At 41.1% G+C, this 23,454-nt stretch overlaps 1 protein-coding gene across 3 annotated transcripts in view; it reads left to right on the top strand.

Annotated features, from left to right (window-relative positions):
* The window catches only part of HHLA2 (HHLA2 member of B7 family), a 51,624-nt gene that overhangs the window by 11,840 nt on the left and 16,330 nt on the right, over nucleotides 1–23,454 (top strand). For all 3 annotated transcript variants that reach the window (XM_089692237.1, XM_089692238.1, XM_089692236.1), the window contains exons 2-4: nucleotides 3,114–3,277; nucleotides 9,943–10,040; nucleotides 21,293–21,604. In XM_089692237.1, the coding sequence (XP_089548363.1) occupies nucleotides 9,962–10,040; nucleotides 21,293–21,604 (391 nt within the window). In that variant the 5' untranslated portion in view covers nucleotides 3,114–3,277; nucleotides 9,943–9,961. The remainder of the gene's footprint in view (nucleotides 1–3,113; nucleotides 3,278–9,942; nucleotides 10,041–21,292; nucleotides 21,605–23,454) is intronic.

Below are 23,454 nucleotides of genomic sequence, written 5' to 3'. Positions count from 1 at the left end.
GTTTTTGGAGGCCAAAATTTATTGTGGAGGTTTAAAGTAATTGTAAGTCTTATTTCATTAAAATAAAAATGATGTTACACTTACCTGCTCTGTGCAATGGTATTGCACAGAACTGTGGCTTACCTCCTCTTCTGGAGTCTCCCGCCAACACTTTCCGTGAAGCCTGTGAACTGAGAAAGAGAGAGCAGCGCTGCTGCAGACAATCAACGCTGTATCTAGAGAGGACTCAGGTAAGTGTTTAGTGAGGGGGAATGAACAGGTAGTGGATGGTTGTTCACCTTAATGCAGAGATTGCATTAAGGTAAAAAACCTTTAGAGTTTAGAACCACTTTAATTCCATCTAACCCTTATCATAACCCAAATATCTAACTTAACTGGGCCGGGGGGCTTGATCTGTACTAAGGAGTCCATCCTGGGGGGATTAGTCTTTGCTGAGGGGTTGGAAGGGTGTGTCTCTGTACAGGGGGGTCTGTTTATACTAAGGGATCTGTGCTGGGGAGGTCGTCTGTACTGGGGGGTCTGTGCTGGGGCACTCAATCTGTGCTTAGGGGTCTGTGTTGGGGATGTTGGTCTGTACTGATGGGTCTGTGCTTTGGAGACCAGTCTGTATTAGGGGGTCTGTGCTGGGGGACTCAGTCTGTGCTAAGCAATCTGTGTTGGGGAAGGGGGGGACGATTTGTACTGAGGGGTCTACTAGTTGGTCTGTGCTGGGGGAGTCAGCCTGTGCTGAGGGGTGTGTGCTGGGGGATCGATCTGTAGTAAGGAGTCTTAACTGGCATGGGGAATTTGTACTGAGGGGGTTGTGTTAAGGTGGGGTCAGTCTTTGCTGGGGCGGGATGTTTTGTACTGGGAAGAGGGGCTAATTTTGGATGTACTCTGTAAGGACAGATAGGGCTCCTTCAGACAGGCACTCAGATTCTTTCTCCTTGCTGAGACTTTTAGTTCCATCTGTATTCACCTTAGAGATGCATGCAGGCAGCCCATAGAATTGGATGCAGAGACCAAGGACATGGACACAGTTGCATGTCAAAATCTGACATTCAGACAGGAGAAGGTGCATGGATCCGAAACCAAACAGTGTTTGCGTTTGTATTCGTTTACCTGCTCCTTTCCCCATGTCAAATTATGACATACAACTGTGTCCATGCAGTTGCTGCATCTGCATTTACTTCTCTAGGCTACCTGCATGCAGGTAGATACAGATCCATCAAAAAGTGTCTCAGCACTGAGAACAGAACTTAGAGTAGCTAAAATCTGGAGCAACTGTGCATGGCAACCAATCAGCTCACTGTTTTCATTTTCAAATCCTAAATGAACTACATGGAGATAGAAGTTGATTGGTTGCCATGCACAGCTGTTCCAGTTTTGATAAATTCCCCCATAGTGTTTTACATTTTGTACTCCTGATTTCTGTACTCTAAGTACTAAGGCTGGTGTCATAACCGATCACATGTATAGCACCATGACAGTTGCAGATCAAACAAAAGTAGCTTCCTTGGCTGTAAAGGATAGGAGGGTTTAATTCTGCTTCAAGGCTGTCAGCATATCGACCTTTATAAATTCAGCAGTGAATTGGAGAGCAACTGAGTACGTGCAGAGCAGGGTGAGGCAGTGTATTATTGGTATTTAAAACATATAGGCATTTATTTTTAATGTTATACATACCTATACCTGCAAAAGGGGCCAGCCTGGAGTGACCTAGCAGGACTTCATTTTCTAACTAAAGTTCCACTTTAAGGTAAGCTGTGTGTAGAACAGCATATCTAATGGAACAGTTTCATTTTATTGAGGTCTGTGCATGTGTGTTACATGTTACATGATGCAAATTGACCACATCAAAAAGTTATCACAGTGCGTGCCTTCATACCATTTCATTTTTATGTGTGGGGGAATGCAAATGTGCTTGGTATGCCACTGGAGCTAGTGTCCATATATCACACTATTGTTTTCTTAAATTGTAACTAAAGGTAAAACTTATTTTTTGGTTTGGATAGAACAGTGTTTCTCAAAATTTTTTCAGTTAAGGCATCCTTTAAAATTTTGCACAATCTAGAGGAACTCATTACAAAATGTAAAAAAAGGAAACTAATAGACAAACAGAGCGCAGCAACATCCACACATGCAGGACACCTAACATTAGAGGTTATTTTTTTCTTCCAAAGCAAATACACATTTGCACACTGGTACTGATTAGTATTCCATTGTTTCTCCTCTCCCTCAGTTTCTCTCTCTCTCACTCAGCTAGTGTGACCCTAGTGCTTACACAGAGGGGCAAAGAAGGAGCAAGCAAGGATGCTATGCAGATGCCCAACTGATGACATCATTGGTTGTTATGTCGCCAGCCGCTAGAAAGCCGTAATAGTGCACAATGAAAACCTTTTGGTTTTGTGTAACTAAAAGACAGGCTTCATCCACCTGCTTGCTTGTATACAATTTTTGGACAATTTTTAGGCATTTTATCAAGGCACCCCTGAAGAAACCTAGTTAAAAAAGGCTGGGATAGAGTGAAGATGGATTAGTACACCTGTCAGGTTTTTACTGCCATCTGTGCCCCCATTAGGGAGATTCGCCTCCTCTATTTGTCCTGTTTACCCTTATCAAAAGCAAAAGAAAAGAAAATCCCAAATTTTGGGTTGAACAGAACAGTAATGGAGGGGAAAACTTCCAATGGGGACACTAGTTCTGGTGACCCTGGTGACAAGCAGGGATTACCTCTCTTTTAAAGGATTTCTGCTCACTTCCTGTTGTGGCTATGGGACAGGAAGTGAAGAGAAATCTCCCCTAATAGGACATAGATGTTAAAATAAAACTGACAGTGGGTTATAGTCCTCCCTTATTTTTTCCAAAATTTAAAAAAATGTTTGTTTACTGTAGTTCTACTTTAAGGGCACACCTTCAAGTAGAACTACTTTAAGGTGTGCTCTACAGTTAGTCAGAACTGAAAATGAAAGCTGAACTCCAGGATAAGCAAATATTGCCTACATGAGGCATGTCCAGTCTTACTTAAATTTTGGTCTTCTTCCAAATCTGTGCCTTAATCCAGCATGAAACTTTACCTCTGTACAGGAGTTTCCTATAATAAATACCTATCATTTTGATTTCTCCTTGTATAGGGTGACTGGTCTTGTCTCTGCCAGGGACGACAACTGGCCAAAACACGTTAAGCAGGGGCTATTCATCGTGACATCACTTCCTCCTACGTCACTTCTGGTCTGTGGAGCAAACACAGGAAGCAAACAGGAAGTTGGGTCAGCGGTGGCCATCTTGGATCCATGTGGTATAGTAATCATAGTGAATGCTGGCATTTGTATTTTTAACCACTTGCCCTCCAGAGGATTTACCCCCCTTCCAAGCCGGGCCATATTTTATGATACGGCACTGTGTTACTTTAACTGACAATTGGGTGGTCATGCAACCGAATGAAATTTATGTCCTTTTTCCCACTAATAGAGCTTTTTTTCAGTGGTATTTGATCGCCTGAGCATTTTTTATTTTTGGCGCTATAAAAAAAAAAACTGATATTTTTGAAACAAAACTATATTTTTGACATTAAACATGTCCAGTAAAAAAATTTAAAAAATCCAATTTCGTCATAAATTTCGGGCAAAATGTATTCTGGTACATGTCTTTGCTAAAAAAAAACCCCAATACGTGTAAATGAATTGGTTTACTGGAAAGTTATAGCATTTACAAATGGCGGTATATATGCTAATTTTTTTTACACTAGTAATGGCGGTGATCAGTGACTTATAGCGGGACTGCGGCAGGCATTCTGACACTGGGGGGAACTGACTTTGTGCCACTGACATCCCCAGTGACACCAATACAGTGATCAGTGCTAATAAAAAGCACTAACAATGTACTAATGGCACTGGGCAGGAAGGGGTTAACATGGGGGGCGATCAAAGGGTAACTGTGTGTTTTTTTTACTATGAGGCTGTGTTTCACTGTAAGCACACTGCTTTGTATGGCTCTGCTATACAAAGCAGATCTGTATTATTTACATACAATCCCTCTGTATCGTAAAACAATACAGGGGAGAGATCTGTATTGCTTGCAATCTCTCCCCCGTCAGAAATCCTCGGAGATCGCCGGGTGCTGGCGGGGAATCACTGGCTGGGACCCAGTGAATGACAGCCGAGGCCATGAATGGTGGCACAGGTAGGGCGAGTGCGCGGCACACTTGTGCCCCCTACCCGTAACTGAAAAATCACGTATATATACATGATTTCGCGCACCTGTACCGCACTGTAGCAGTATTTCTGCTATAGGGCGGCGCAGAAGCGTTTAATGGTTTTAATCTTACTATTGCAATAAAAATGACTGCACTATGGCTTTCTATTTTATTGTTGATTCGTGATGGCCAAAATTCATTTGGAGGATTAAAAGGTGCAAAGATCAGAAGCTGGAAGGAGGTGACTTGGAAGGCTGCCTGGAAGGACAGTGCAAACTAAACTTTTGTGAACCCACGTATTAAGTTAAGAGGGTCATGGAGGTCTGGTGAGTGCACAATTTGAGTGTGAGCACCAGGAGAGCACGGGATTTGTGTTTCAGGAAGGAGGTGTTTTGTAGTCCACTATGCACAGTTTGCTGGAGAATATATTAAGATTTGGATGAAGAAGTACTAGATTTTTTAGACATTTATTTGTGGTTAAAGGGGAGATCCAGCCTATTTTGTGTTTATTAAAAGTTACAGATTTTGTAGCTGCTGACTTTTAATAAACACACTCACCTGTCCCACACAGCCAGGTGCCCACTGCGCCTCCTGGTTGGTCCGGCAGTCTTCTGGGACCTGTGAAGGTTCCCAGGAGACTGTGGGAGGAAGGAGGGGGCCAAACTTCTGGCTCACTTTGCCATGACAAACTGAGCTGGGAGTGGGTACCTGTCAAAACCAGGTACCCGCTCCCATCTCCCCCACAAAAGGTGCCGAATATGGCAGCGGAGGGGGGGGGGGAAGGAGGCAAGCCAGTGGAGCTTCCACTTTTGGGTGAAATTTCACTTAAATTTTTTTTTAAGCATAAAGGACAGTTGGATGGACTTTGATTTCACTTTGTTTTTTTCACTGGACACTTATTACTTGAAATCAGTTGATCATTTATCACATATGTTTTTACATGTTTTACTTTGACTATAAGAGCACGGTATTTATTTACATAAGGAGAACACAGCACTTTATTGTATTTGTCACAGATCTGTTTTGTGTTAAATTATAGAGCGCAGACGTGTACACTCTGGGGTTTATTTACTAAAGCTGGAGAGTGCAGAATCAGGCTCACTTCTGCATAGAAACCAATAAGCTTCTAACCTCAGCTTGTTCAATTAAGCTTAGGCAATAAAACCTGAAAGCTGAATAAACCCCAGTTTATCAGATAGAACTGTGATTCACCAAAGTCCAAAGATCTTCAAATTAAGTGAATATGATAAACTTTTCACAGAAAAGGTAGGGATGGTGTTTTACGATTCAAGAAGATATTTGCCCTGTTTTATATCTTTGAAAGCTAAACTGGGCAAAGAACATTTGCCTTAATTGTTTCTTCACCAATGCTGGAGTGAGTGCCGGATCACACTGATATGAATTTTGCGCGGATCAGATGTGATCCAAAAAGCATAGATTTGCATGTAATCTACAAAAGCATTATTTCCTATGCAGGCTGTTCACATATAAGCGGTGCAAATATGATCTGGCCCAAAACAGGGTCCTGTGTGGGTGTGGTGTGAATTTCGTCTCCTGCTATGCCCAGTCCCCTCAGAAATCTCATTCAGTTTGCACCTGTCACAGCAGAAATTGCACTGTGATACCACACTGTGAAACCACATCAGATTCACACCTCATCACTGTGAACTGGCACTCAAAGTTAGTTCTTATGTTAACAGTTGTAATTAGAGGGAAAGTACAATCTTGCACGTTTTTTATATCTACATGTGAAAGAGACATTATAAAAAAATTTTAAAAACAACTTCAGAAGATAATTTGATCAAAATGTGTTAATATTGGTTATTCTGTGCAGTTATATTTGCTCACCACAAACCCAGGCTCTGCGTTCTGCTTTGCAAATGTATTGCACTGCAGTTGCATAGTTGGTAAGGTTGAACAAAGACACCAGTCCATCCAGTTCAACCTGAGTGTGTGTGTGTGCTCCTGTCTGTGTTTATGTCATTACGTTTACCAACCCTTACCTACTAATGTCAACCAGTTATTTCCCAAACAGTATAGAGGCCACATGTCACCTAGGCAACAGTCTGTTCAAGTCGGCTCCAATAAACAGTCTAGGGGTTGTCTTTTTTTTTTTGTAAATTATTGCTGGTAGAACTGATAACTGGGAGGGAGTGTGAGAGAATTTAACATGGGATACTTCAAAATGCTCTGCAGTGTTCAGAGGATAGTCTTTCTAGCAGCAGCAGTAGTAGTAGTAGTAGCTAACAGCAAACAGTTCAAGGCCCCACAGCTGACAACCATGGGGCAAATGTTTGGGCATCTGGTTACCCTGCACCATTGTGCACCTATCGGTACCCAGTGCAGAGTTCAGCACACAGTCTCAGGGATGGACCTAAGGTCACAAGTTTCCAGGGCAACTGCCTCCCTCCAACGTCCACCAGACACAACCCATTGAGTGACGTGATGCCTCTCAAGACTGAGGCCCTGTTGTGGTGCAGTTCTGCAGTCAGCTCTGAGCAATGTCCATTTCAACTCTTGTTCCTAGTACCTCTGTAGCCTCCTGTAAGCAGTTGTTCAGTCCATGGACTACTGGACAGCAGCACCCCCTGCACCTCTGGAACCCCCTTGGGGAGGAACCCTGGTCACCAGTGTCTCAGACTATTTATCAAAACTGTGGCCCCCTTCTGGAAACTTCCCCTCTATGGATTGACCAAAACCTGATAAATATTAAGGCTGGTGGATTTGAATCTCCTGCCCTAAGTTCTGGAAGCTTCCTGGAGAGGCAGGGGGAAGCAATCAAACTCCCAGCCTGTGAGAACCTCAATAGGCCAGACATAACAGTCATCACTCCCCTGATTGCAAAAGGAGCTAGCTTAAATTTGTCTAGCAGCCTATGCTTGGAGGATGCTACACGTATTCCTGTACATTGTGTAGAGGACGGAAGCCGGACTGTAGGGGATCGAGGAGGTAGTTGTCGTTAAGGTGGGAGCTTAGGCGATTGCAGACTAAGCGCTTGAGGAGTTTTGATGTGAATGGCAGCAGGGAGATGGGTCTAAGGTTGTTCGGGTCAGTGGGGTCCAGGGAGGGCTTTTTAAGTATCGGGGTGATGTTCGCGTGCTTCAGAGGGGAGGGGAATGCGCCAGAAGAGAGGGAGAGATTAAAGATGTGGGTGAGGGAGCGTAGGATGGAGGAGTAGGGAGGTTGTAGGAGTTGTGAGGGGACAGGGTCGAGGGGGCAGGTGGTGGGACGGGCTTCAGAGAAGACCTTGGTGACCTCCTCAATGGTAGTAAGGTCAAAGGAGTGGAGTGTTGAGGGGGCTTCAGTGTGAGGAATGTTAGGTGAGGTGGAGGTCTGAACAGTGTTGAGGCCGAGGGAGAGGGGTGATGAGGGGGTAGCTGTATGAGAGGGGATGGGTGGGGAGGAAGTTTGAGCAGCGGCGATGTCCTTGCGAATTGCATCAATCTTGTTTTTGAAGTGATTGGTAATCTCAAGGGCGGTGAGTGAGGTTCTGGGTGAAGGTGGGGGCGGAGAGAGTAGAGCGTTGAAGGTGGAGAAGAGCCGGCGAGGATTGGAGGAGAGGGTCTTGATGAGGGTCAGGAAGTAGGCTTGTTTGGCAGTGTGGAGGGAGGAGGTATAGGTGTGGAAGGCAGATTTATAGCGGGTGAATGCTAGTTGGGATCTGGTTTTGCGCCATAGTCGCTCCAGCACACAACTGCATCGTTTGAGAGTTTTGGTGTGATCAGTCTGCCAGGGCTGGAGCGGTCGGGGTCTGATGTTTTGTGTGGTTAAAGGCGCTAGCGAGTCAAGGGCGGTTGACAGCGAGTTGTTATAGGCGGTCATGGCCAGGTTGGGGCAGGACACGTGTATATATATATATATATATATATACACGTGATTTTGCATTTCTCGGTAGGGGGCGCATGTGCACCCTGCCCGCGCCGCCAATTGCGGCCACAGCTGTCAGCCACCAGGTCCCGGACAGTGATTGCCGAGCATCTCCGACGGGAAGAACTGTTTGTAAACAAAACAGTTCTTCTCCCTGTCAGCTCATGCACACTTCTTTGGATGCACAGCACAACCATGCAAAGCAGTGTGATTACAGTGAAGCACACAGACACAAGTGAAACGCCACACAGTTAACCCTTAGATAGCTCCTCAAGTTAACCCCTTCCTGCCCAGTGCCATTAGTACAGTATCAGTGGGGTTTTTTTTAGCACTCATCACTGTATTGGTGTCACTGGGGATGACAGTGAAACCAAGTCAGTTCCCCCCAGTGTCAGAATGCCCACTGCAGTCCCGCTATAAGTCAGTGATTGCTGCCATTACTAGTAAAATGTAAAAAAAAATTAAATTCCAGTATCTATGCCGCCATTTGTAAACGCTATAACTTTCATGCTAACCAATTAATTTACATGTATTGGGATTTTTTTTTTAGCAAAGGCATGTATTAGAATAAATGTTGGTCTAAATTTATGACGAAATTTGATTTTTTTACATTTTTGTACTAGACATGTTTAATAACAAAAAGTCAAAAAGATTGCATTTTTCTCAAAATTGTCGTTCTTTTTTTTTATTTTCATAATGCAAAAAATGAAAAACGCACAGGCGATCAAATACCACCAAAAGGAAGCTCATGGGAAAAAAGGATGTAAATTTCATTTGGGTGCAACATTGCATGACCGCACAATTGTCAGTTAAAGTAACGCAGTGCCGTAACACCAAAAATGGCCTGATCAGGAAGGGTGGGGAAACCTCAGGGGGGCAAGTGGTTAAAGGACAGCTTTATCCTTAATAGAGTTGTCCCTGAATTGACCCCCCCCCCTTCCCACTGAATGCAGCCCCCCTTCCTCTTCCTCTCCATTCCAGTGATCTTCACCATGCTCTGTCCAGCTCCTCTTAATAGCCTTCATGAGTACCATAACCCCATTTATTTTTATTGATGAACCATACTCATTTGGCAATCTGGAGGCCGCCATGTCTGGAGTGTGTATACAATAGAAAGGGGAGCTGCCCTGTATGTTTTCCTTGAATAGGCTGTGCAGCAGCAGACAGGACCACACAGTGAAAATTATTATTATTATTACACAGGATTTATATAGCGCCAACAGTTTGCGCAGCGCTTTACAATATAAGTGAGACAGTACAATTACTAAAATCACTGGTATGGGGAGAAAAATAAAACTAGCTATACACCAGTAGAATTTCATTTGAAAATGTTCATTTTCACAATATTGAATTCATTTTACAATAATTAGTGCAGTCAAATGGACGTTCATTTTCAACCGTAGTAATGAAACAGTTTGAAGGAATAGGATGAAAAATTGTTCTTGAATGAACAAAATTTTTACTGTGAAGAAAATTCTCATTTGGGAAAATTCATACATATTGTACTGAAGCCTGTTTAATACGTCTGGCATTCCATTCAAATAGCAGGCCTGGGTTTCAAACCAAATTATTTGACTAGATAGAAGGAAAGTTCTTTTTCTGAATTTTTGTTCAAACGAAAATCTAATACTGTATGATAAGCTTAACCCCTTCGCGCCGCACCTCCCGCCTCTTTAAGGGCTTAGTGATGCCAGGAGGCAGGGCAGGGTTTGTGATCCTGTGATTGCCATGATTGACTGTCACCATGGTCACATGATCGGAAAGCTCCCCATCGCAAGTAGCAATTGGCAACTGTTCCGGGGCATGCTCTCAAATGCATGAAGGTAAAAAACCTTGAGCCTTTACAACCACTTTAAATTGAATTTGCTATTGTAGCTTCATATTATTTTGGTTTCTTATAGGTCAATCTTTCTATTATGAATGACTGGAGGTGTGGCCTCACCTGCAATGAAACTTTTATTAGTGCTTCAAGTTTTCAGGCTTCTCTTATTTGTTCATGGTAAGTATGGTTAATTATAAAAATGTTTTTTTTTTTAGATGGCATCATAATTTTGTTATATTGATGTTACATTTAGCATCTTCACATCAGTACTATGAATGCATGTCTTTTGTGACAACATTCTTCCCAGTATGTTTTTTCTTTGTTGGGCACAAAAAACCCCCAGAAAAAGTAAATATGCACTGAGGTGATACACCCCTGCGGCAGTCTTATTTAAATAATAGCTGGGAAATGGATGCAGTTTGCTGCAAAAATCAACTTTATTAATCAATTGACCCAAGAGGGGGTAGGGGTTTGGCTGTGCTGGAAATAACAGGTGAGGAATCCTGTGCATTGAGTCAAGAAGATCATTGATAATTGATAAACTCTCCTAGCAAGCCAGATGTGGCCCATCATGTGGGCTGTAGTTTCGAACCCTTGGTTTGGAGGGTAGGGTGAATGAGGCACACAGCAAACACCTTTGGAACCAGCTTTGGAACCAGCTTCTTAGAACAGAAATAGTAGCAACTGCACAAGGCTTTTTGTCCAATTGTTTGTCCTTCTGATGAGCCTCTTCTGGCACAACCCACAAGGCTCTCTAGACCAGGGGCGGACTGATAACTCATGGGGCCCCCGGGCAATAGGGGATCATGGGGCCCCTGTGCCCTTGCCCAAATTCAAAAAAGCCTATGAAAAAGGTACCAGGGGCATCTCATGGGACGGCCTACTGACCACGGGCCCTCGGGCAGTGCCCGAGTTTCCAAATGGTCAGTCCACCCCTGCTCTAGACATTAGATTATCACCTGATCTAGACAAGAATAGCTAAATTAGGAGATGTCTGTGCACATGGATGCTTAATACCCATTTCTTACTATTTTCTCTTATTTTGATTTAGGATTTTTTTGAATTTAGGTGGATCAAAAGAACAAGGCCAGTATTAGGCATGTGTAGCCAGGACAAGGCATTGACCACAGGCTAGAACTAGGTACATCCTCTATTTTTTGTATAGGCCTATAAACTATATTCATGTTTACACAAGTAGCAGTGTACACCAGAGTACAGCCATTTTCAGCAAGTTCCCACCTACACTCTGTACTTTATATACTTAGGACCCCTGCACTTTGTACACAGGCTCACATTTTACACAGGCGCCTCTTTCACTATTAGCATAATTTTACTACACACACAATTCCCCACAGCACACTACATGTCCCGTGATTAGCCCCATCCACCACCCAGTGCCCTAATACATGAAGGAATTGTAAATATTGGTTTGATCTTTATCCAAGTCATGCAAAAATAAATATAAGCTTATTTAACAAACACATAAATCATGATCTATTGCCATATCTTTAATAATGAAATGGTTAAATAATCAAGAATCTTAGGCTCCATGCACACTAGCTTAAAAAAATGCCAGTGCTCTTGGCAGAAAAAAATGCAAATTTTGAGTGCTTTTTGTACTAGCCTTTAGGAGCATTTAGTTGCGTTTAGGAGTGTTTAGTGGTTTTTTTTCTGCCAGAAAAGAGCTCTCAAAAATGCAAAACATAAGGGTTTTTTTCTGCCTCTAAACGCTGAACCTAAAAAAACACCTTTAGACTGTTTAATGTGCATGGACACCTCAGGCAAAACACTAAACTCCTCTAGAAGCAGCATTTTTTAAACCTGTGTGCGTAGAGCCTTAAAGTGTTACTAAACCCAGGACCCTGCTATCACTATATCTGGTATCCCACAGTACACAGTACATTGTTATTTTAGTAAATATAAACTGCTAAATACCTTTTCTCATAAGCAGTTAGAGCAGTCTTGTGACTTCAGCAGAGCACTGGTTAAAGCTTGTAGGAGGAGTTTTTTTTTCTGGGAGGATGCAAAACCCCTGACCTCTGTCTGGACAGTGCCGATTGGCCCTGTGGTGATCACATGCACTCTCCCAAAAAAAAAAAACACTCTAGCAATACACACTAAACTGAGCATGTTCCTGTGGCTACGGGTTCAGTCTGTCTTATTAGGAGATAAGACATGGATATTTGAACAAGAGAAGGAGCAGAGAAAACAGGAAAATGGTCTTTTTACACAATGCAGAGAAATAACCCCTTAAGTTCCCCAGTGAGTATATTAAGCATGCTTTACTGCATATACAGCTTGATTTTACTGTTGTGGGATTAGTAACACTTTAATGGAAAAATTTATGAAATCTGTAGGATAGAAAACAAAAGTTTTACACAGTTGGTTTCATTAGTGGACCAGTGATGGTAATTTTACTGGCCTGTAATAAGGCTTAGGAGGTGGTAGGGGTGTAAATAATGCTATATCTAGGCTCCATGCACACTGGGTGTTTTGATAATGCTGGTAACGTTAGCTGTGTAAAGTCACGTTAAAAACTTGATTTTTTCAGCTTTTTTTTAGCGTTTTTGAAGTAGCGTTTAGCTGCGTTTTCCCATGTTTGCGTTTTTAAGCATTTTTTAGCGTATTTTTACAAAAAACATTTTTTATGGTCAAAAAAGTCCAAAAACGCCAGTTTGCGGCGCTTTACTGCGTTTTGCCGTGTTAGAGCATTTTTACTGCTAACAAACTCCTTTAGAAACTCACTAGTCCTGGGTTTTTTTCCAGCCAAAAGCCGTCCCTGCCAAAAAATGTTAATTACAGTCTATGTGTGCATGGACACATAGGATAACATGCTGGGGAGTTTACTGGCTGTAGAAAAAAACACCCAAAAGCAGCAGCTGTAAAAACATTCAGTGTGCATGAGGGCTTAGGTGCTGTTTTATTTGCCAAATGATTTGTATTTCTGTCTATTCATCACTGAGATTTAAACAGCATAACCTTGTCTGGCATGGCAGGAGACCTGATTTTTCTTTAGTGCAGTTTTTTTTAACACTCACAGATCTTTTCCCTCCCCTAGCCTAGGACTGGACAGTGAAAGGGGAAGCAGCAAACTGCTGAGTTTGCTGAGTTTGTTTCTGTCACTTACACCTTTCTTCCTATCACCATGTCCGTTGTTAGCATGCTGCATATTTGCCTCTTTGTGCTGCCTAACCCTCTCTGAGTCTGGGTTCTGCTGGTTAGGAGCTGCAAGAGGCTGGAACCAAGTTAAATTCAAATATCTACACTACTTATTCTCTTCCTGCCTGGCCTATTGTAATATGACAGCCGCACTCTGGAGCGATCTATCACCCCTTGTGTCCACCAGACGTCACTCCTGCGCATGTGTACGGGAGTCAAGGTTGTGATACAGCACTCTCAATGGATGGCACACTCGAGTATGCCGTCCATTCAGAGCACAGTACGCATGCGCAGGTGCTGCAAAACATACAAATGTCTCCTGAACAGTACAAGTTTAGGAGATATTAACTTCTACCCATCTGGGCTATTGTATTATGATGGCTGGGTGGACGTCATATGACTTCCTCCCCAGAATGCACTTTGTGTGGTGGGCACAGCAGATAGCAGATCACTGTACCGGCCACTGCTGGTACCATATGATCACTGTGGCCAATCACAGCAGATCACATGACAATTGTACACTATGAAACGCTTTGATTCATGCTTTTCATTGTGTACTATTGTGATGAGCTCTGTGATTGGTCACAGTGCTCACATGATATAGACAGGACCAATAACAGCCCATATGTACCATGTCATTAGCTGTGGCCAATCACAGCTAATCACAATAGTAAAGAATGAATTGGTAGTTTTCATTCAGAAAACAATTGTTGCTTATAACTGTAAATTTCAGTTATAAGTAATCATATTGTGTAAAACCGTAACTGTGTGTAAATCAGTAAAGGTGTTAAAAAAAAAAATCCTGATCACCTCCCCAGAGCACTACAGTGTTACTATGGTAATACTACATTGCTCTGGTCACTGTATGTAAAAAAAAAGAAAAAAAATTTAAAAATATTTTAAAAAAAAATTTTTTAGAAAAGTGTTCGGCCTCAACAAGTTCATCAGTACATTAAGACTGATCGATTTTCATATATATATATATATATATATATATATATATATATATATATATATATATATATATATACACACACACTATACAGTACGTAAATGTGTTTTATTGGGATTTTATGTGATAAACCAACACAAAGCAGAAGTGAAAGTGGAAGAAAAATAATAAATGGATTTAAAATTTTTTTACAAATAAATATCTGAAAAGTGTGGTGTGCATTTGTATTCAGCCACCTTAATTCAATACTTTGTAGAACCACCTTTCACTGCAATTACAGCTGCAAGTCTTTTGGGGATGTCTCCACCAGTTTTGCACATCTAGAGAGTGAAATTGTTGCCCATTCTTCTTTGCAAAATAGTTCAAGCTCTGTCTGATTGGATGGAGAACGTCTCTTAACAGCAATTTTCAAGTTTTGTCGTAGATTCTCAATTGGACTTAGGTCTGGGCTTTGACTAGGCCATTCTAATACATGAATATGCTTTGATCTAAGATTGCACTGTATTTGGCTCCATCCATTTTCCCATCAACTCTGACCAGCTTCCCTGTCCCTGCTGAAGAAAAGCATGTTTCATGGTGGGGACGGTGTATTCAGGGTGATGTGCAGTGTTAGTTTTCCGCCACACATAGCTTTTTGCTTTTAGGCCAAAAAGTTAAATTTTGGTCTCATCTGACAGGAGCACTTTCTTCCATATGTTTACTGTGTCCCCCACATGGCTTCTCGCAAACTGCAAAGAGGACTTATTATGGCTTTGTTTTAACAATGGCTTTCTTCTTGCCACTCTTCCATAAAGGCCAGAGCTGTGGATCTCTGCAGCTCCCCCAGAGTTACCATGGGCCTCTTGGCAGAGTAAAGGGGGGCTGAATGCAAATGCTCGCCACATATTTTAGATATTTATTTGTAAAATATTTTGAAAACTATTTATCATTTTCCTTCCACTTCACAAATATGTGCCACTCTGTGTTGGTCTATCACATAAAATCCCAATGAAATACATTTACATTTTTGGTTGTAACATGACAAAATGTGGAAAATTTAAAGAGGTATGAATACTTTTTCAAGGCACTGTATTGCCAAAAGTATTGGGACACCCCTACAAATCATCAGAATCAGGTGTTCCAATCACCTCCAAGGCCACAGGTGTATAAAATCAAACGTCTAGGCATGCAGACTGCTTCTACATACATTTGTGAAAGAATGGTTCGCTCTCAGGAGCTCGGTGAATTAAAGCGTGGTACCGTGATAGGTTGACACCTGTGCAATAAGTCCATCTGTAAAATTCTGTTAGTGGTATTATAACAAAGTGGAAGCACCTGGGAACAACAGCAACTCAGCCATGAAGTGGTGGGCCACATACAATGGTGGAGTGGGGTCAGCGCATGCTGAAGCGCACAGTGCGGAGAAGTCGCCAACTGTCTGCAGAGTCCTCCAAACTTCATGTTGCCTTTTAGATTAGCACATCAACAGTGAGTAGAGAGTTTCATGGAATGGGTTTCCATGGCCGAGTAGCTGCATCCAAGCCTTTCATCACTAAGTGCAATGCAAAAATCGGATGCAGTGGTGTAAAGCACATCGTCAGTGGAGACACAAATCACGCTTCTCTGCCTGGCAATCCGATGGACTTTTCTGGGTTGGGTGGTTGCCAGGAAAACAGTACTTGCCTGACTGCATTGTGCTAAGTGTAAAGTTTGGTGAAGGCGGATTATGGTGTGGGGTTGTTTGGCCTAAAATGTATGAAGAACAATTATTTATTTGCAAAATGTTATAACAGAAATGAAAAAAAAGCCTTTTTTTTTTTTTAAATGTCAGTCTTTTTTCATTTACAGTATTTAGTAAAAAAACAAAACAGTGGTGCTTAAATATGACCAAAAGAAAGCTCTGTGTGCATAAAATGATAAAAATGTAATATCAGTACAGTTTTGAATGACCATGCAATTGTCATTCAATGTGCGACAGCGCTGACAGCTGAGAATTGGCCTGGGCAGGAAGTGGCTAAAAGTGTCCGGTATTGATTTTCAAAAAAATATTTCATTATGTAATAATGATTACAGAGCTGAATTAATCTTTGCCTTTATAGTTGCCTGAATTTTAGCACCTGAGGAGCTTAACCGCTTAAGGACCGCCCACAGTACATTTACTGCTACAGGGCAGCCCCTGTGTGCAGGATCATGTACATATATACGTGATTCGCGCTCCCATGGTTTTCACGGGCCAGGCGGGGGTGCACATCCCCCTCCGATCCGAGGGTGCCATGATTTGATCCCCGAGGGATCAATCATCCGCTTTAGGCCAGTGATGTCTGTCCCAAGTCGGATGAACGATCCCTGTCCTATCCTGTCCTGTGTTGACAGTTACACAGGTACAGGAAGTGATGAAATCTTCACTCTCTGGGCACATTCCGTCCCAGAGAGAGAAGAATCAACATAAATGTGAGTAAAAGCACTACACTTACACAGTTAGAATACTCTAGGACACATTAAACCCCTTGATTGCCGCCCCCCCCCCCCCCCAGTTAACCCCTTCACCGGTGTCATTAGTATAGTGTACAGATTTTTTGCTGATCACTGTATTAGTGTCACTGGCGACTTCCTATAGCATTAGCGTCAGTTAGCGCCCCTCTCATATAGTCATATTGCCCATCAGTACACCAGTAATCACATTTAACCCCTTGATTGCCAGAAATACGCTCATACACAATAAACCTCCAATGCTGGTATAGTGTCTGAACGGATACAAAAAAAGATCTGTATGCATTGATTGTGGATCAATATTTATATGCACATTAGTTTATTGCCACCAACCCAAATTCAAATCATGCCAGACCATTCACATGGAAACCCATTACGGTTTCTGAATTTAACGTTTTTTTGGGGCCTAACTTTCAATATGGGCATTACTAAAAAAAATCAATTGCGGTTATATTGGTCCACAGACCCAATTCACCATATGCCCATGTTCTCTGCTGCCATGGCCAGGAATAGATATGAGAATATAATGCGTTTTATGCATTTCAACGACAACACACTCTGTCGTCCTTGGGGGGACCCTGAATTCCCCCAACAGCTTGTAAATACCCATCTTAGAAAGGGGGAAAAAACCTGCTTGAGCAATTGCTTGCAGTGAAGTGGAAGGACAAACAGGATCATTTTTGGCCTGTCTTCCATTCACGCAGTTTTGACCATCTAAATTATCATGGCAGCTGGTGTTGTTGAGATGCCCCTCCGTGTCCACGACTATAACCTTAACATGGAAGGGGTGGACTTCAACGACCAGATGATGAAGCCGTACTTAGTTTCCCGATAAGTCAGATGCTGGTACAAAAAAGTGTCTGTTTATTTATTTCAATTGGCTCTATATAACACTTTTGTGCTTTACAAAGCAACTGGACAAAGTGGATCCTTCCTAAAATTCCAAGAAGAGATCATCACGGCCCTTTTGTATCCAGAAGGTGCTATGCCCCAAACCCCCAACACAGATGCAGTTAGCCAGCTGCATAAGAGGCATTTTCCCGATGCCATTCCTAGTACCTTAACCCAAAAGGCACCCCAAAAAAGATGTTGTGTCTGTAGCAGACATGGAATTAGACGTGACACCCGTTTTGTTGTTCCTCCTGTCCTGACCAACCTGGTCTCTGCCTCAAGAACTGCTTACGTCGCTACCACACACTAGTGGAGTATTAGTTTTGGGTACAGCACAGTTCAAGGTACATAATTACACAGGGTCTTGAAAAATATTAGGTAGTCAGGAAACTGGCTATCACATTTGGAGAGACCCTATGATCTGTTTTAAAAAGTTAAAGTTTAAAAAAATAAATAAATACAAAGTACAAATCCCCCTAAAATAAAAAATGTTAAAAACCATAAATAGTTGTTGTTACTATTCTACTGTTACACTTTTACTGTTTCATTGTTACTGTTTTATTGTTAACCATTGCTGTTTTCTTTGCAGGAATGTCATTCAGCTGCAGCACCGACTTGTTTATTCTGACAGCAACAGGGTCTTGCTCTCTGCATATACATAAATAGGGGTGTGCAGTGCTGTTGGATGAGATTTTTCATCCACAGTTAAAAAAAGAGCATATATGCCGAAGCATGGGGGCCTGGTGTGGCCAGTGGGTGGATGGCCCCTATGCTTCAGCATATATTTTTTATAATATTTGTTGGCACATTTCATGTGTGCCCACCATTAGAAGTGGGTGGATGCAGTGCGGTATATTCTAATGGTGGGCATACCACACACTTTATCTGGCAGAGATTTCTTCTCTTTTTTTCATTCAGCCCACAGACTGCATAAAAAAAAAAAGAACATAGCATATACACCCAACAAGGACCAGCGACGCACTGGTACATCACTGGACTTTGAGTGGTTATACCAGGGCGATGCCTGCAGCTGCTGTATCATTTTTTTCAGCCGGTGATGGGCTTTCATTTAAAAGCAATCCTAGTGGCTAATTAGCTGCAGGATTGCTTTTACAAGCAGCAGGAGAAGATCTCCCCCTCCTCTGCTGCCTTCCACGGCCTTCTCGTGCCATCGGGGGAACCTGAGAATGCAGCCGGTGCCTCTGCCAGCTGACTATAGAGCTGATTGGAGACCGGAATGGTGCCAATCATCTCTATATTCTAAGAAATCGGAAGCTACGAGCATTTCATCACTTCAGTTTCCGAGGATATAAACAGCGCCTTTTGTAAATTGGGAAAGCATCTGATAACACCGATCTTGGTGAGATTAGATAATGTAAGGGCAGAGGAGATATCTAAAGTCTGATAGACCCCAGATTTCTCAAAAAAGAATATGACAATGCCCATTGAAGTTATAGGGGATATTTTCGTTCCCAGAGATAGCATTAAAAGTGATTGAAAAAAAAAATGAAAGGGACAGTATAAAAATAAAAAAATCTAAACAACTTAAAAAAAAAAAAAAAGTACCCCGCCCCGCGAGCGTTAACCCGTGCCAGTATGTAAACAGCAGTTGCACCATGCATGTGAGGTATTGCCACAAACGTCAGATCAAGGGCAGTAATTCTAGCACTAGACCTCCTCTATAAATCTAAAATGGTAGCTTGTAAAGGCTTTTAAAGCGTTACCTATGGATATTAAAAATGTATGCAGTTTGTCGCCATTGCACGAAGCATGCGCAGTTTTAAAGCATGTCATGTTTGGTATATATTTACTCAGCATAGCATCATCTTTTATAAGTTACCAAATAATTGGGCAATATATTGTGTATTTGTGCATTAAAATTAAAAAAAGTGTATTTGTTTAAAAAAATTTGCGTTTGAAAAATCACTGCGTGAGTATTATGTGACATAAAAAATTGCAGCACCCACCATTTTCTTCACTAGGGTGTCTGCTTTGAAAAATATATAATGTTTTGGGGTTCAAAGTAATTTCCTTGCAAAAATACTGATTTGTTTCATGTGAACAAAAAGCGTCAGAAAGGCTTTGTCTTCAGGTGGTTAGAAGAGTGAGTGATGTGTGGCATAAACTTCTAATGCTGGGCATAAAATGCCCCCACCCCCCAAAATGACCCCTTTTTGGAAAGTAGACACCCTAAACTAATTGCTGAGGGGCATGTTGAGTCAATAGAAGAATTATTTTTTTACCAGACGTTTTTGGAAAATGACAAAAAAAAATATTTTTTTTTTTACACAAAATTGTCACTTAAATAATTTATTGCTCACACATGCCATGGGTATATGTGGAATTACTCCTCAAAATACATTCTGTTACTTCTCCTGAGTATGAGGATAACACATGTGAGAGACCTTTTGGCAGTCTAGCCAAGTACAGGACCCCAAAATCCAATAAACATTTTCAGGCTTTTAAAGGGTTTATTTCCTCATTACACTTCCTGACTACCTATCACAGATTCGGAGGCCCTGAAATGCCAGGATAGCACCAATCCTCCCCAAATAACCCCTTTTTTGGAAAGTAGACACCCCAAGGAATTTGATAAGAAGCATTGTGAGTATTTTGCAGATCTTGTTTGTTGCCACAAGGTTTGGGAAAATGAAGAAAGAAAATAAAACATATTTTTTCTTTTCTTTTTTTATATTTCAAAACCTTGTGAGAAAAAAATGAGATCTGCAAAATACTCACCATGCTTCTTTTTAAATTCTTTGGGATGTCTACTTTCCAAGAAGGGGTCATTTTGGGGGGTTTGGTGCTATCCTGGCATTTCAGGGCCTCCGAAACTGTGATAGGTAGTGAGGAAGTGAAATGAGGAAGTTACACATCTTCAGGCTTTCAAAGTGGTCATTAGATTTCAAGCTTCTGTATGTGGCTAGGCTCCCAAACAGTCTCACACATGTGGTATCCCCATACTCAGTAGAAGTAGCAGAATGCTGCCTATCGGTGCCCATAAATGCTGCCTATCAGTGCAGCCTCATCAATGCACAACAGTGAACAAGAAAAAGTACCTGTTTGCAAAATGTTATAATAGAAACAAAGTAAAACTTTTTTTTTTGCTATTTTTTTGTTTATAGCGCAAAAAGCAAAACCCCCAGCAGCGATTAAATACCACCAAAAGAAAGCTCTATTTGTGTGAAAAAAATGATTAAAATTTCATATGGGTACTGTATTCCGTGACCGCACAATTGTCATTCAAAGTGCGACAGTGCTGAAAGCTGAAAATTGGCCTGGGCAGGAAGGGGGTATAAGTGCCCGATAGGCAAGTGGTTCAACTAAAAATGATCCTAACATACAGGTATTCAGAGGTGTTGCTGGGAGTGGAGAGTAGGCTGTGTTTCCTACTTTGCAGTCCTACCCAAAGTTTTTGCTTTACTATTTGCAATCTATTTCTATGCATCAGCTGACTCATTGAAAACAGTGCACTCCCTGTGTGTCTGATAGTTTATCTCAACATTTGTTGAAAGAGACAGAATAACACTGAGATTTCACCTCCGGCTTGCATACCCTTTTGTGGGGCATGAAAAATTAAACTCCAGTAATGTTTGAAAGTTTGACAGAGTTTATTTACATCTGCCCATTTTTGATCCAGCTTGAAGCAATGTAAATATGCATGTGTCATACCTGTAAGATTCCTGTGGAAGCAGGAAATTACTGTAATAGGCACCCCTAAAGCAATAGGAACTCCAGACAGCTGCATTTCAGTTGACATCTTTATTGTACAAAAATCTTTAAAAGCTGACAATCACAGCAAGCATAGGGGGGAAAAGCTGTTAATTAGTGATGGGTCGAACACCCCCCTGTTCAGTTCGCGGTCGAACATTCGAACCTAACGAATATCTAGGTTCAGTGTTAACGTAGTTTGTTTTATAATGCATATGATTATCTTGAACTATTCTTTCTTTGACAGGTATTGAAGTTGTAGGTGAATTAAATGGAGTCGTTATTTTACCTTGTTCCTTTACTCCTGGAAAAAATGAATTGATTCACTGGACTATTAACAATGAAAAGCAGAAGGTGCATAGCTATTATAATGGCAAAGACATGTTAAATAATCAAGACAAAAGCTATACAGGACGTACCTCACTGTTCTTAGATCAAATCAAGAATGGAAATGCCTCACTCCAACTAAAGAAGATACAGAAAAGTGATGAAAATGAATATTCCTGTTATGTGTCAACAATACAAGTGGAAAGATACACAGTTCTACTAAAAGTAAAAGGTATGGATTGGAATTTGAAGTGGACATGATTGAAAATTGCTGTTAATGTACTTGTGTAATTGTAATGCCAGGCATCCATTTTCAGAAACAAGCCATAATCCAAACACTACCAGTGGGCTTTTTTTGCTATTTAGCAATGTGCTATTTTAACCGCCAATTGCTCGGTCATGGAATACTGCATGCAGATGAAATTTATATCATTTTTTCTCACAAATAGAGCTTTCTTTTGGTGGGCTTTTTATCTTTTATGTAAATGAAAAACAAAAATTTTGAAAACAAAAACAGCTATTTTTCTACTTTCTGTTATAAAACATATCCAATCAAATCAGTTTTCTTCATAAATTTTTTAAGTGTTTATACAATCTCCCAATTTAGGTATATATACTGGACTCCCCAAGAATAGTGCTGCGCTGCCCCCTAGTGAACCTCTAGAGATGACTATGGATATGATCAAGAACATACCCCAAATGTTTATTTAGATTGGGGGAGGCAAGACAGTTCACTGGGAAGACCAGAGAGGGAAGGCTGGAAGTCCAAACGGAGGAGCGAGTGCAGAGCCGGCAAGAAAACACAAGAGAAAAAAAGAATACTAGGAGAAGGGATCTTCAAATTGAATGAGGTTGAATTGACCAAGGAAGAAATTCAAGTTCTTGATAGGGGTATCAAATTTGCACCTAAAAAAGCTGTCAGTAAGTTTGATGTTTATGTTGTCCTTCACAAATATGTTAGAAAACTAAATATAAAGAATTGTGTGTTAACAAAACCGAAAGAAAGGAACGTGGTTGTGAGGAATATTCCAATGGAAGTACAATATACATCGTTGAGGAATAAATCCATATTTAATCCACAGGTTAGTGACAATGGACATATAGAGGTCTTCAAACGAATGGTAGCTCAAGATTTATATGAATTGAAATTACCCAGGATTAGAGAAAATAAAGAAATTGAAATGGACATCATACAATTAGAAAAAGAAAAGATATTGTGGTGAGGTCTGCTGATAAAGGTGGGGGAATAGTTGTGCTTTCTAAGGATTACTATATGAAAGAATTGAGACAATTGGATGATACTGATACATATGAGCAATAATTATTGAGGAATCCAGCCATGAAATACAAGACAAATTTGGAGTGAAACAAGGTTTGAAGAAGAAAGTATTAAATGAAAGAAAATCAAGATATATTTGGTCACAGACTCATGTAATATACCAGAAATATATACCTTGCCAAAGATCCATAAGGATAAAGAGAAACCCCCAGGGCGTCCTATAGTCACTGGGATACAATCATTGGAGCAAGGATGGGTCACTATGTCGATCACTTTTTACAGCCTCAGGCGCAAAAAATTAAGTCATACCTGAGAGACACTAAACATTTGATCCAAATATTGGAAGATATCCAAATTAAATCTGAATCTATGATATTGGGCACAGCAGATATTTCTTCACTCTATACGATCATTGGACATCAGGATACAATGGAACCTACAGATTGGGCACTGAGAAAATTGGGAAATTTGCATCATCCCCAGAGGAAATATCATCTCTTGAAATGTTTAGAATATTGTTTAACAATTACTTTTGGCACGATCACCACTATTATAAACAAATTAAAGGAGTGGCTATGGGGGCACGTTTCGCACCCAGTCTAGCCAATCTCTTTATGTCTTTGTGGAAAGAAAAAGCCATTTATTCTAATCCACCTGAACAGCTGAAGTTATATGAGCGCTTCATTGATGATGTGGTGATCTTATGGAAGGAGATCTGAGAAGCTTGGAAGTCTATTTGATTAGTTTGAATCAGAATGATACAAATACCCACTTTTCTTAAGAATACGATCCTGTTAGAATTA

This window comes from Staurois parvus, unplaced genomic scaffold (genome assembly GCF_062004578.1).
Source record: "Staurois parvus isolate SC_StPar_1 unplaced genomic scaffold, SC_StPar_1.0 ptg000580l, whole genome shotgun sequence".
NCBI classification, from domain to species: Eukaryota; Metazoa; Chordata; class Amphibia; order Anura; family Ranidae; genus Staurois; species Staurois parvus.
This window is presented reverse-complemented; position numbering and strand designations above follow the sequence as displayed.